Source organism: Ranitomeya variabilis, chromosome 2 (assembly GCF_051348905.1).
Source record: "Ranitomeya variabilis isolate aRanVar5 chromosome 2, aRanVar5.hap1, whole genome shotgun sequence".
In the NCBI taxonomy this organism is placed as follows: domain Eukaryota; kingdom Metazoa; phylum Chordata; class Amphibia; order Anura; family Dendrobatidae; genus Ranitomeya; species Ranitomeya variabilis.
The window spans coordinates 41,072,153-41,088,436 of record NC_135233.1 but is presented as its reverse complement, the minus strand read 5'-3'; the positions used below and the strand labels follow the sequence as shown (position 1 = coordinate 41,088,436).

Here is a 16,284-nt window from a genome sequence, read left to right as displayed (position 1 = left end):
TGTGACCAAGATTTGCTATTGACGCAGCCTATGCAGCGTCAATAGTAAAAGGATCTAATGTTAAAAAAAATAAAAAATCATTATATACTCACCTTCCGATGCCTTGCCCGCTCCTCGCCACCCTCCGGTAACCACTCTGTGCAAGCGGTAGATTCCGGTACCACTTAGCGCATGGCAGAAGGACCTGCCATGACGTCACGGTCATGTGACCGCGGCGTCATCACAGGCCCTGCGCGAACAGCACCTGCCGTGACGTCACGGTCATGTGACCGCGGCGTCAGCACACCCAAGGACCTCAAGCTGCAGCCTGTACCTCGCAGCACAGGCGACAGAACTACAGGTATGGTGAGTATGTACGCACTACAAGGGGACTTCGGATCGGAAGGTGAGTATGTTTATTTTTTTATTTTTTAACCTGTCACTTACGTGGCTGGGCAATATACTACGTAGCTTGACAATGGGCTACGTCACTAGGCAATATACTACATGGCTCTGTGCTGTATACTACGTCACTGGGCAATATACTACGTCACTGGGCAATATACTACGTCACTGGGCAATCTACTACGTCGCTGGGCAATATACTACGTTCTGGGCAATATACTCCGTGACTGGGCAATATACTACGTGACTGGGCAATATACTACGTGGCTGGGCAATATACTATGTGGCTGGGCAATATACTACGTGGCTGGGCAATATACTACGTGATTGGGCAATATACTACGTGGCTGGGCAATATACTACGTGACTGGGCAATATACTACGTGACTGGGCAATATACTACGTAGCTTGACAATGGGCTACGTCACTAGGCAATACACTACATGGCTCTGTGCTGTATACTACGTCACTGGGCAATATACTACGTCACTGGGCAATATACTACGTCACTGGGCAATATACTACGTCACTGGGCAATATACTACGTTCTGGGCAATATACTACGTCACTGGGCAATATACTACGTCACTGGGCAATCTACTACGTCGCTGGGCAATATACTACGTTCTGGGCAATATACTCCGTGACTGGGCAATATACTACGTGACTGGGCAATATACTACGTGACTGGGCAATATACTACGTGGCTGGGCAATATACTATGTGGCTGGGCAATATACTACGTGGCTGGGCAATATACTACGTGATTGGGCAATATACTACGTGGCTGGGCAATATACTACGTGACTGGGCAATATACTACGTGACTGGGCAATATACTACGTGACTGGGCAATATACTACGTAGCTTGACAATGGGCTACGTCACTAGGCAATACACTACATGGCTCTGTGCTGTATACTACGTCACTGGGCAATATACTACGTCACTGGGCAATATACTACGTCACTGGGCAATATACTACGTCACTGGGCAATATACTACGTTCTGGGCAATATACTACGTCACTGGGCAATATACTACGTCGCTGGGCAATATACTACGTTCTGGGCAATATACTCCGTGACTGGGCAATATACTACGTGACTGGGCAATATACTACGAGACTGAGCAATATACTACGTGGCTGGGCAATATACTACGTGGCTGGGCAATATACTATGTGGCTGGGCAATATACTACGTGACTGGGCAATATACTACGTCGCTGGGCAATATACTACGTGACTGGGCAATATACTACGTGACTGGGCAATATACTACGTGACTGGGCAATATACTACGTGACTGGGCAATATACTACGTCGCTGGGCAATATACTACGTGACTGGGCAATATACTACGTGACTGGGCAATATACCACGTCGCTGGGCAATATACTACGTGACTGGGCAATATACTACGTGACTGGGCAATATACTACATCGCTGGGCAATATACTACGTGGCTGGGCAATATACTACGTGGCTGGGCAATATACTACGTGACTCGGCAATATACTACGTGACTGGGCAATATACTACGTCGCTGGGCAATATACTACGTGACTGGGCAATATACTACGTGACTGGGCAATATACTACGTGACTGGGCAATATACTACGTGACTGGGCAATATACTACGTGGCTGGGCAATATACTACGTGACTGGGCAATATACTACGTGACTGGGCAATATACTACGTGGCTGGGAAATATACTACGTGACTGGGCAATATACTACGTGACTGGGCAATATACTACGTCGCTGGGCAATATACTACGTGGCTGGGCAATATACTACGTGGCTCTGGACAATATACTACGTCGCTGGGCAATATACTACGTGACTGAGCAATATACTACGTGACTGAGCAATATACTACGTGACTGGGCAATATACTACGTGACTGGGCAATATACTACGTGGCTGGGCAATATACTACGTGACTGGGCAATATACTACGTGACTGGGCAATATACTACGTGACTGGGCAATATACTACGTCGCTGGGCAATATACTACGTGACTGGGCAATATACTACGTGACTGGGCAATATACCACGTCGCTGGGCAATATACTACGTGACTGGGCAATATACTACGTGACTGGGCAATATACTACGTCGCTGGGCAATATACTACGTGGCTGGGCAATATACTATGTGGCTGGGCAATATACTACGTGACTCGGCAATATACTACGTGACTGGGCAATATACTACGTCGCTGGGCAATATACTACGTGACTGGGCAATATACTACGTGACTGGGCAATATACTACGTGACTGGGCAATATACTACGTGGCTGGGCAATATACTACGTGACTGGGCAATATACTACGTGACTGGGCAATATACTACGTGGCTGGGCAATATACTACGTGACTGGGCAATATACTACGTGACTGGGCAATATACTACGTCGCTGGGCAATATACTACGTGGCTGGGCAATATACTACGTGGCTCTGGACAATATACTACGTCGCTGGGCAATATACTACGTGACTGAGCAATATACTACGTGACTGAGCAATATACTACGTGACTGGGCAATATACTACGTGACTGGGCAATATACTACGTGGCTGGGCAATATACTACTTGACTGGGCAATATACTACGTGGCTGGGCAATATACTACGTGACTGAGCAATATACTACGTGACTGAGCAATATACTACGTGACTGGGCAATATACTACGTGACTGGGCAATATACTACGTGGCTGGGCAATATACTACGTGGCTGGGCAATATACTACGTGGCTCTGGACAATATACTACGTCGCTGGGCAATATACTACGTTCTGGGCAATATACTCCGTGACTGGGCAATATACTACGTGACTGGGCAATATACTACGTGACTGGGCAATATACTACGTGGCTGGGCAATATACTATGTGGCTGGGCAATATACTACGTGGCTGGGCAATATACTACGTGGCTGGGCAATATACTACGTGACTGGGCAATATACTACGTGACTGGGCAATATACTACGTGGCTGGGCAATATACTACGTGACTGGGCAATATACTACGTGACTGGGCAATATACTACGTGACTGGGCAATATACTACGTGACTGGGCAATATACTACGTGGCTGGGCAATATACTACGTGACTGGGCAATATACTACGTGACTGGGCAATATAATACGTGGCTGGGCAATATACTACGTGGCTGGGCAATATACTACGTGGCTGGGCAATATACTACGTGACTGGGCAATATACTACGTCGCTGGGCAATATACTACGTGGCTGGGCAATATACTACGTGGCTCTGGACAATATACTACGTCGCTGGGCAATATACTACGTGGCTGGGCAATATACTACGTGACTGAGCAATATACTACGTGGCTGGGCAATATACTACGTGGCTGGGCAATATACTACGTGACTGGGCAATATACTACGTGTCTGGCCAATATACTACGTCGCTGGCCAATATACTACGTCGCTGGGCAATATACTACGTGGCTGGGCAATATACTACTTGACTGGGCAATATACTACGTGACTGGGCAATATACTACGTGACTGGGCAATATACTACGTGACTGGGCAATATACTACGTCGCTGGGCAATATACTACGTGGCTGGGCAATATACTACGTGACTGGGCAATATACTACGTGACTGGGCAATATACTACGTGGCTGGGCAATATACTACGTGACTGGGCAATATACTACGTGACTGGGCAATATACTACGTGAGTGGGCAATATACTACGGGACTGGGCAATATACTACGTCGCTGGGCAATATACTACGTGGCAGGGCAATATACTACGTGACTGGGCAATATACTATGTGACTGGGCAATATACTACGTCGCTGGGCAGTATACTACGTGACTGGGCAATATACTATGTGACTGGGCAATATACTACGTCGCTGGGCAATATACTACGTGGCTGGGCAATATACTACGTGACTGGGCAATATACTACGTGACTGGGCAATATACTACGTGGCTGGGCAATATACTACGTGACTGGGCAATATACTACGTGACTGGGCAATATACTACGTCGCTGGGCAATATACTACGTGGCTGGGCAATATACTACGTGGCTCTGGACAATATACTACGTCGCTGGGCAATATACTACGTGGCTGGGCAATATACTACGTGACTGAGCAATATACTACGTGACTGGGCAATATACTACGTGACTGGGCAATATACTACGTGGCTGGGCAATATACTACGTGGCTGGGCAATATACTACGTGACTGGGCAATATACTACGTGGCTGGGCAATATACTACGTGGCTGGGCAATATACTACGTCACTGGGCAATATACTACGTCACTACATGAGCATACATATACTAGAATACCCGATGCGTTCGAATCGGGCCACCATCTAGTCTATATATATAATTGTCTAAGGGGTACTTCCATCTTTCTGTCTGCAACTTCCGTCACAGAAATCCCGCATCACTGATTGGTCTCGCCAGCTGCCTTTCATGGCTGCCGCAACCAATCAGCGACGGGCACAGTCCGATTAGTCCCTCCCTACTCCCCTGCAGTCAGTGCCCGGCGCTCGCATGCTCCCCTCCAGTCACCGCTTAAAAATAATTTTAAAAAAACCCTGCTATACTCACCCTCCGTAGTCCGTCGAGCCGCGGGCGGCCTCCGCCATCTTCCGTTCCCAGAGATGCATTGCGAAATTACCCAGAAGACTTAGCGGTCTCGCGAGACCGCTAAGTCATCTAGGTAATTTTGCAATGCATCCTGGGAACGGAAGATGGCGGCAGCCGCGCGCTCATCGCCTGTGCCACAGCTTCGCTGGATTGGATCCCGGCAGGTGAGTATATAACTATTTTTTATTTTAATTATTTTTTTTTAACAGGAATATGGTGCCCACACTGCTATATACTGCGTGGGCTGTGTAATATACCGCGTGGGCTGCTATATACTACCTGGCCAGTGTTAGATGCTATGTGGGCTGTGTTATGTACTGCGTGGGCTGTGCTATATATTACGTGGCCAGTGTTATATACTGCGTGGGCTGTGCTATATACTGCGTGGGCTGTGTTATACACTCACCGGCCACTTTATTAGGTACACCATGCTAGTAACGGGTTGGACCCCTTTTGCCTTCAGAACTGCCTCAATTCTTCGTGGCATAGATTCAACAAGGTGCTGGAAGCATTCCTCAGAGATTTTGGTCCATATTGACATGATGGCATCACACAGTTGCCGCAGATTTGTCGGCTGCACATCCCAAAGATGCTCCATACAAGGCAGGATGGATCCATGCTTTCATGTTGTTTACGCCAAATTCTGACCCTACCATCCGAATGTCGCAGCAGAAATCGAGACTCATCAGACCAAGCAACGTTTTTCCAATCTTCTACTGTCCAATTTCGATGAGCTTGTACAAATTGTAGCCTCAGTTTCCTGTTCTTAGCTGAAAGGAGTGGTACCCGGTGTGGTCTGCTGCTGTAGCCCATCTGCCTCAAAGTTCGACGCACTGTGCGTTCAGAGATGCTCTTAGGCCTACCTTGGTTGTAACGGGTGGCGATTTGAGTCACTGTTGCCTTTCTATCAGCTCGAACCAGTCTGCCCATTCTCCTCTGACCTCTGGCATCAACAAGGCATTTCCGCCCACAGAACTGCCGCTCACTGGATTTTTTTTCTTTTTCGGACCATTCTCTGTAAACCCTAGAGATGGTTGTGCGTGAAAATCCCAGTAGATCAGCAGTTTCTGAAATACTCAGACCAGCCCTTCTGGCACCAACAACCATGCCACGTTCAAAGGCACTCAAATCACCTTTCTTCCCCATACTGATGCTCGGTTTGAACTGCAGGAGATTGTCTTGACCATGTCTACATGCCTAAATGCACTGAGTTGCCGCCATGTGATTGGCTGATTAGAAATTAAGTGTTAACAAGAAGTTGGACAGGTGTACCTAATAAAGTGGCCAGTGAGTGTATATTACGTGGCCAGTGTTATATACTGCGTGGCCAGTGTTATATACTGCGTGGCCAGTGTTATATACTGCGTGGGCTGTGTAATATACCCCGTGGCTGCTATATACTACCTGGCCAGTGTCGTATACTGCGTGGGCTGTGTTACATACCACGTGGCTGCTATATACTACCTGGCCAGTGTTATATACTGCATGTGCTGTGCTATATACTGCGTGGGCTGTGTTATATATTACGTGGCCAGTGTTATATACTGCGTGGCCAGTGTTATATACTGCGTGGGCTGTGTAATATACCCCGTGGCTGCTATATACTACCTGGCCAGTGCTATATACTGCGTGGGCTCCCTCCTTACTACACACCCCCGGAAGAAGAATTCGTTTGAAACGCGCGTTGGGGATTCAGCAGGTCTCGTGCAGCCTCCACTTTGGTAATTTTATCAGGAGATTAACCATAGTAGCTATATTAATGTTTCATCATTAGTTCACTGCGGCTATCCTTATTTGGCATTCTAGTAAAGTTACAAGTGTAACAATGTAGTAAGCCTAAGTACATTCTATTTAACGATTGATATATGTGGCAATTCCTTACCTACATGTTTCATGGTTATATTATCTCCTTGACAAATTTTTCTATTGCCATTATGACATTTACTAAGTGTGTTATCTTATTAGGCATTATGTGGGGGTTTGCTTGAGCCCTGTTCATTACGATCGGAGGCATTTTTATATTTTGATTAGTGTTGTACCCATATTGGGTTTTTATTATTGTACTAATAAAGGTCGTTTAATTTTGAACTATACATTCTGGTGGTTTGTCTAATTTTATTGGCAGGCCTAGTGTATTTATGCGTGGGCTGTGTTATATACTGTGTGTGCTGTGCTATATATTACGTGGCCAGTGTTATATACTGTGTGGCCTGTGTTATATACTACGTCACCTGTGTTATATACTGCGTGGCTGCTATATACTGCGTGGGCTGTGTTATATAGTACGTGGGCTGTGTTATATACTGTTTGGGCTGTGTTATATATTGCGTGGCCACTGTTATATACTGCGTGGCCACTGTTATATACTGCGTGGCCTGTGTTAACGCAGCGGGTATTCTACAATATGTATGTATGTATATAGCAGCCACATAGTATATAGCACAGGCCACATCGTATTTGTCTGCTATATACTACATGGCTCCTATATACTATGTGGCCTGTGCTATATACTATGTGGCTGCTATATACATACCTACATATTCTAGAATACCCGATGCGTTAGAATCGGGCCACCATCTAGTATAGCATAAACATCTCCCAACATTATTGCCCAAATTTTTCTTTTTTTAACCTGGTCATGTTGCCATATTTATTTGGGTATATGTTTAATCAAGACGAAGATAAAGAAAAATACATGTGTGGATGGTATTCAAATAGCGGTTGGAGGTGAAGTGTGGTAGCCATGAATGTTTAGCCATAATTGACAATAATCTAGAAATAATAATCATTTTATAATGCTACATATTTCATTTTCCAGGTAGATGACCACCTGCTTCTATGTCCAGAAGCTGAAGTAGAATGTCCCTATACAAGTTATGGCTGCTATATCAAGGTAATCCGATCAAGGTTTTCCTTAGTATTGCTCAGGTGATAATTTCATCACCTGCTCAAGCATTAATTTCATCGCCTATGCAATACTAAGGAAATCCTGAAAACATGACCTGTTGTGGGGTCTTGAGGACTGGAGTTGAGAAACACTGATCTACAGTGTCTATTACATGGACGCTCATTTATTTGGAGACAAGCCATGTAATACACCATTTCACCAGCAGTGGCCGCTGCAGGGAAACAACATGAAACCAAGGACCCTTAACAATCTGGTGGAGCAAAGTACCGTAATCCATAGGGCCTCTTATAATGTCAGCACCGGCTTCTTAAAGAGGACCTTTCACTAGGTTTTTTTTTCTTAATTTAAACAGAGTTTCTTCCAATTGCTGCTTCTCCAATGATTCTGGAACAGTTTTTCTTTTCTTCATGTGCCCCTCCGTTCCAAAGTTATACCCCCTGGTAATAATGGTGCGAATAACTAATTGGGCCTATAACATAGAGCTTCCCTGTGGGCGTGGTTTTTCTTCTTTCACACTGGCCAATCAACACAAAGCCACGCCCACAGAGAACGTTTTGTGGAATACTCCCAGTTGGTCGAATGGAAAATTTTCACCATTATTACTGGGGGTCATAACTTTGGATCAGAGGGGCGCAGAAGAAAAAGAAAAACAGTTCCAGAATCAGCGGAACAGCAAAAATCCAGCAGAAGATCCTCTTTATATATAATCGCAAATTGTGTGCTTTATTGTCCATAGGTAAAAAGAGCAAAACTGAAAGTCCATGAAGAGACCTTCCTGAGAGACCACATGCTTTATGTACTGAATAGGAACACAAAGCTTGAGAAGCAGGTAAAAGCATCCGCATCCCACCTCATGGGAAATCCTGGTTTTCTCGCATCTACTTGGTGACACGATATCACCCGGAATCAGTGCGGATCTCACAAATACTGATGTGGGAATACTTCCCCTGAGACTATGTTCACATATTTTCAGTCCGTGTGCTGCCTGTGTAAAAGACTGACAGCACTCGGGCCAAGATCATTTTTATTTTATTTTTTTTCCCGGACCTAATGTCCACGAGGAAAAAAATCGCAACAATGTGAACATATCAATAGCTCTAATCTTAATAAAAAAATATCTACAAGTGCTTCTCACTAAATTAGAATATCATCAAAAAGTTAATTTATTTCAGTTCTTCAATACAAAAAGTGAAACTCATATATTATATAGAGGCATTACAAACTGTGATCCATTTCAAGTGTTTATTTCCGTTCATGTTGATGATTATGGCTTACAGCCAATGAAAACCCAGAAGTTATTACCTCAGTAAATTAGAATAGTTTAAAAAAAAACCTACAAAGGCTCCTAAGTGTTTTATAAGGTCCCTTAGTCTGTTTCAGTAGTCTCCACAATCATGGGGAAGACTGCTGACTTGACAGATATCCAGAAGGCAGTCACTGGCACACTCCACAAGGAAGGGAAGCCACAAAAGGTCATTGCTAAAGAAGCTGGCTGTTCACAGACTGCTGTATCCCAGCAGATTAATGGAAAGTTTAGTGGTAGGAAAAAGTGTGGTAGAAAAAGGTGCACGAGCAACCGGGATAATCGCAGCCTTGAAAGGATTGTTAAGAAAAGGCCATTCAGAAATGTGGGGGAGACTCGCAAGGAGCGGACTGCTGCTGGAGTCATTGCTTCAAGAGCCACCGCACACAGACGTGTCCAGGACATGGGCTACAAGTGTCACATTCCTTGTGTCAGCCACTCATGACCAATAGACAACGCCAGAAGCGTCTTACCTGGGCCAAGGAGGAAAAGAACTGGACTGTTGTCAGTGGTCCAAGGTGTTGTTTTCAGATTAAAGCAAATATTGCATTTCCTTTGGAAATCGAGGTCCCAGAGTCTGGAGGAAGAGTGGAGAGGCCACAATCCAAGCTGCTGGAGGTCTAGTGTGAAGTTTCCACAATCAGTGATGGTTTGGGGAGCCATGTCATCTGCTGGTGTAGGTCCACTGTGTTTTATCAAGACCAAAGTCAGCGCAGCCGTCTACCAGGACATTTTAGAGCACTTCATGCTTCCCTCTGCCGACAAGCTTTTTGGAGATGGAAATGTCATTCTCCAGCAGGACTTGGCACCTGTCCACACTGCCGAAAGTACCAATACCTGGTCTACAAACAACAGTATCACTGTGCTTGATTGGCAGCAAACTCGCCTGACCTTAACCCCATAGAGAATCTATGAAGTATTGTCAAGAGGAAGATGAGACACCAGAGCCAACAATGCAGAGGTCAAAGTATCCTAGACTATCAAAGCAACCTGGGCTTCCATAACCCCTCAGCAGTGCCACAGGCTGATCGCCTCCATGCCACGCCACATTGATGCAGTAATTGATGCAAAAGGAGCCTGACCAAGTATTGAGTGCATTTACTGAGCATACATTTCAGTAGGACAACATTTTGGATTTTAAAATTAATTTTCAAGCTGGTGTTATAAAGTATTCTAATTTACTGAGACAATGACTTTTGGGTTTTCATTGGCTGTAAGCCATAATCATCAACATTAACAGAAATAAACACTTGAAATAGATCACTCTGTCTGTAATGACTCTATATAATACACGAGTTTCACTTTTTGTATTGAAGAACTGAAATAAGTTATCTTTTTGATGATATTCTCATTTAGTAAGACGAACCTGTATATATAATTGCCAAAATTTTCTAAAAATACATTCAATACAAAAAACTCTGCTCAACTAACAGGTTATTTTCTGATGACACATTCCCTTTAATATATCTACATTTTTCATCTCCTGGCAGGACCAGCAGAAAATTTGACATAGGGATTATCGGAGATTAAAACAGGGTAATTTTGGTCAAATTAAAATTTTTATGTTTTATTTGTGAATTTTATTTGGGTACCTTTAGTATCCAGATAAAATTTGCCCTTGGACATTTTTGCCTTTTCGAGATGGTATAACAGTTTTCCAAAGTGAAGCTTGAGTGTGGACCCAAACTCAACAACCTCATAAATATACATGCTGTTGAGTTTGGGTCAGGATACCCACAATCAGATTGTGGAGCACGGGTGTGTGAAACTAGCCTATGGGTATTCTATATTTGCCAGTCAATTGAAGAAAAGAAAAGAAAAATCAGCACCGCTGTAGTGCACTTACCCCTCGTGTGTGGAGTTTTATCCATGTAGCTGAGACTCCGTTGTCTCATGTATCCGGCTACTTGAGGGTGCAGCATCCATGAAGATCAGATTTCGTAGTGCCAGAAGAAGAAAATGTAGCGCACTCCTCGATCCGGTTAAAATTTTTTTCTTTATTGGGACATTATTGTAAAAGACAGGCGGGCGGGAGAAAACGTGCGAAGGAGTGAAGGACTACAGCTGTTTCACGCACAAAGCGCTTCTACAGGTCCTAATGACGGGCGGAAATGGGGAGGAGGAATTTATAGTCTAAGCCAAAACATGGTAACCTCCCCATATCTCCGTGCATCGTGGGCGATACAAGACACTTATTTATTAACAATACATTTATACACATAACAACATGATAAAAGGTACTTAAAAACTCAAAGTGATGTGTGCCAAGTTGTTTTTCATTTTGAGTACTGTAAGAGAAAATGAGAGGTACATAAGTGTGCGGATCTGTGGGAAAGGGTTTACAAAAAGACTGACATGTCTATGCGTTCATTTAATCCCATTGGACCAATAGCGTTAGTACGCATTATCCACCGAGCCTCACATCTTAGGAGGATCTGATTTAAATTCCCCCCTTGTTTTGGTGAGTACACGCGTGCGATGCCAGCAAACCGCAACGTTTGAACATTGCCGGCGTGGCATTGTCTTACATGATTTATCAAACGGGGGAAAAAATTTTTTTAACCGGATCGAGGAGTGCGCTACATTTTCTTCTTCTGGCACTACGAAATCTGATCTTCATGGATGCTGCACCCTCAAGTAGCCGGATACATGAGACAACGGAGTCTCAGCTACATGGATAAAACTCCACACACGAGGGGTAAGTGCACTACAGCGGTGCTGATTTTTCTTTTCTTTTCTTCAATTGACTGGCAAATATAGACTTTCCATATATCCAGCACGCTGCAAGCCTTCCCTGTTGACTGTGTTCCCTAAACAGGTGTCTTAACACCAGCTGATTTCTCCAATTATGGAGCCAGAGACTCAGCCTTTGTCTCAAGGATTATTAGCAGGTCGGGAGAACGTGGAAGGTTATTTTACCGACTGCGATACACGTGATGATGTGTTTTCTTTGAGTACAAAAACACTAGAACTCAAGCTGTTTAATATAGCAGAGAGAGAAGTGAACTTGTTCTGGACTAATAATTCCCTTAAATCATACAAGGACTGTGGGAGAGTCCCCCGTGGCTTAAGAGTCATCAAAAATATGTCACAATTCCAAGACAATCCACAATTTACAAAAGATTGGGAAACTATCCTTTTAAAATGTTCGCAGGATTTGCTAGAATTGGTCTTGCAGCAAAATATGATTAATTATGAAACAACCAAATTGGACTTAAGTAAGACGAAAGAAGAATTAAAATCAAGATTATCAGAAGTCCAATGGACAACCTTGACAAAAAAACTTGATATCAAACTGGTAAATCTCCAAACGGAAATAAAACAACGGAAAAGAGACAAGTTCATCCGGGATAAAGCAGACTTCGAGACAGGAAATATATTTAATTGGAATAAACGAAATATAGTCAGATGTCAGACCATCAATTTCATATGTGATGGTCTGACATTTGTTCTCAAACACAATGCCTTTGTGTTTGACGATCAATGGTATACCCAACGAGAAGGCACAGCCATGGGTACGTCAGTCGCATGTACCCTGGCAAACCTTTTTTTGGCATTCTTTGAGGACAAATATGTCTATTCAGATACCAATCCATTTTTGAAACACATAAAACTATTTATTAGATATGTGGATGATATCTTGGTTGTTTGGGATGGTACAGCAGACGATTTTACTAATTTCGTGAATTTCTTATCAATAAGCAATACCATGAACATGAATCTCACGTCCGTATATGGGAATCAAAATTTAGAATTCCTAGACGTTAAGATCAACATAGATGAGGGTAGAATAAACACTGAAGTGTTCCGTAAGCCTACTTCTTCTAATGCTCTTCTCCACTTTCAAAGCGCTCACCCCTTCTATACTAAACAGGCTCTACCGTTTAGTCAATTTTTAAGAGTTAAAAGAATTAATAACAGTACAGGGGGTTTCAAAAAACAATCACAAGAGTTATATAAGCGCTTTGAAAGTCGAGGGTACCCACGCCCTTTACTTGATGCAGCTCTGACCAAGGCAGAAAATGAGGACTTTTTTTCCAAAAATCTAGTGAACCACAAAAACGCAAATGATACAAAGCAGTTTGTGTTTAGTTTTAAATATGGACCAATGGATATGCACATAAGATCAATAATTAGGAAAAACTGGCATATTTTGGGTAAAGATGCAGAATTAACAGAGAGACTCCAAAAGGGTCCGTTATTTGCTAGCCGACGCAGCAATAATATAGGAGACATATTAGTGCGGAATCGAATTACCACTGACCGCTCAAACTGGCTTAATAAAGATATCCCTAAGGGAAATTTTAAGTGCGGTCATTGCAATCTGTGCCCAAACCATATGATAGGCAACACCGTCCAAATAGGGCCAATAAAACACATAATTAGGGACTTCATTTCCTGCAAAACTACCTATGTAGTGTATGTCATCTTCTGCCCCTGTGGCTTTTACTACATAGGTAAGACCATTCGTCCCTTGTATATCCGAATAAGGGAACATTTCAATTCAGTCCGGACAGGTAAAGGTGTCCCCCGTTTGATAAATCATGTAAGACAATGCCACGCCGGCAATGTTCAAACGTTGCGGTTTGCTGGCATCGCACGCGTGTACTCACCAAAACAAGGGGGGAATTTAAATCAGATCCTCCTAAGATGTGAGGCTCGGTGGATAATGCGTACTAACGCTATTGGTCCAATGGGATTAAATGAACGCATAGACATGTCAGTCTTTTTGTAAACCCTTTCCCACAGATCCGCACACTTATGTACCTCTCATTTTCTCTTACAGTACTCAAAATGAAAAACAACTTGGCACACATCACTTTGAGTTTTTAAGTACCTTTTATCATGTTGTTATGTGTATAAATGTATTGTTAATAAATAAGTGTCTTGTATCGCCCACGATGCACGGAGATATGGGGAGGTTACCATGTTTCGGCTTAGACTATAAATTCCTCCTCCCCATTTCCGCCCGTCATTAGGACCTGTAGAAGCGCTTTGTGCGTGAAACAGCTGTAGTCCTTCACTCCTTCGCACGTTTTCTCCCGCCCGCCTGTCTTTTACAATAATGTCCCAATAAAGAAAAAAAATTTAACCGGATCGAGGAGTGCGCTACATTTTCTTCTTCTGAGCCTATGGGTATGTGCACATGGTGGAACCCACCCGAGAAATAGCTACAAAAATTAATAAAATGCACGGCAATGTCAAAACAAATTGTTGTGCCCGTGTAATCTTATGTCACTTTTTTTAGCCTCTTTGGGCATCAAAAGTAGTGAAGCAGCTAAAAGAAATGACCCAACTTGACAGCCACGACTATTTTATAAGAAAAATTTAGAAGAAAAGATGCTGCAAAAGTTGCTAAAATGTGAGCTGTATAAATATGATCTGCAGACCCTCATTGTCTCCCCGTTTGTATAATTATCTTTCGTCTCTAGATGTTTGATTTAAAGCAAAGTTTGGAACAAAAAGAAAGCAAAATCCTGCAACTCTCAAACACGGTTAAATGGTGTGAAAAGGAATGTCGTCAGTTTGTGCAGCTCGGAGGTAACGGGAATCACCTCACCAGTGTCCAGGTAAAGGATGAGATGTAATGAGGACCATGGATTACCTTTTCTATTTATGACAATTTCTCTTTTCCGTATAAATATTTATACATTTCCTTTTATTACACCATCAGTCTTTGGCCAGTTATATGGAGAAGGCGGCATGGCTGGAGGAGCAGGTCACGCAACTGGTGCAGTTGATTAGTGAAGAACAGAAACGCCATGACCTCCGGCCACTTATGGAGGCTATTGAGAGCATCAAACAAAAGGTGTCTTCTATGGAGAGATATAAAGACCGATTAGGTGTGTGCCACGTGACAAATTCTCTATTATGGGGTCTTTACAGAAGAACCTGTGATGCGGCATCATGATAAGTCTCGCCTTCTTACAAGTGCTGGAATATCAAGAAGTTAAGATATGGTCCCATTTTATGATCAACATGAGGTTCAAGCAAACTGAACTTATATCACTCTAGAAGAACCTGAACCTCCTCTGGTTTAAGTGACCCGACCTTAGATCAACATATAAGACCCGATTGCCTGTGGTTTAAGTAAAGTGGCCTCTGATTACCATAAAAGACCTGAACCCCATGTAGTTCAACTGCACTGAACTTAAATCACCATAGAAGATATGGATTGCCAGTGTTTTAAGTGATCCAGGCTTAGATAACCACTGAAGACTCGGATGACTCACAGTTACAGTGCGCCAACTTTAGATCACCTTAGAAAACCTGGACTCCAGGTGGTTAAAGTGAACCAAACTTAGATCACCTAGTGGCCATGGTGCTGCTGTGTATGGAAAAAATAGCACTACATCCTCTTGACATTACAGAGGTCATCCTCCATCTTTTCTGGTGATCTAAAGTTGGTTCACTTGAACCTCAGACAGTTTCTGTCTTCTCTGGTGATCTAAAGTTGGGTCACTTGAATTTCAGACAGATTCTGTCTTCTCTGGTGATCTAAAGTTGGGTCACTTGAACTACAGGAGGTCCAGGTCTTCTCTGGTGATCTGAATTCTATTCAATTGTGCCTCAAATGGTCAATATCTTTTATATTGAGCTAAGGTTGATTCACTTAACCCTCAAATGGTTTAAGTCTTTTATATTGGACTATTGTTGGTTAACTTGAACCACAGGAGGTCCAGGTCTTCTCTCGTGATCTAAGTTCTGTTCCCTTGAACCTCAGACAGTCCAAGTCTTCTCTGGTGATCTAAACTTTTCAGATGAACCACAGGAGGTTCAGGTCTTCTCTAGGGATCGAAGTTATGTTCGCTTGAGCCTTAGGGCGGCGGTCTTCTCTTTTGACCGTAATGTAGATATATCTGCACTACAATGGTCTGAATGATAGCGAAGGCTGGCTTTACATGGATACAGTATGGCCCGATCTTATGCCTGTATTATGCCCAAAACATCCCTAAGAACCATGAGGGACCATAACTTGTAATCAATGTATCAATTTTCTAGTTTTTACAGGTCTTCAT

At 43.2% G+C, this 16,284-nt stretch overlaps 1 protein-coding gene across 4 annotated transcripts in view; it reads left to right on the top strand.

Annotated features, from left to right (window-relative positions):
- Window positions 1–16,284, top strand: part of TRAF5 (TNF receptor associated factor 5) — an 88,946-nt gene that overhangs the window by 70,279 nt on the left and 2,383 nt on the right. For all 4 annotated transcript variants that reach the window (XM_077282318.1, XM_077282314.1, XM_077282315.1 and 1 more), the window contains 4 exons: window positions 7,873–7,947; window positions 8,699–8,791; window positions 14,698–14,835; window positions 14,940–15,108. In XM_077282318.1, coding sequence (XP_077138433.1) covers window positions 7,873–7,947; window positions 8,699–8,791; window positions 14,698–14,835; window positions 14,940–15,108 — 475 coding nt within the window. The remainder of the gene's footprint in view (window positions 1–7,872; window positions 7,948–8,698; window positions 8,792–14,697; window positions 14,836–14,939; window positions 15,109–16,284) is intronic.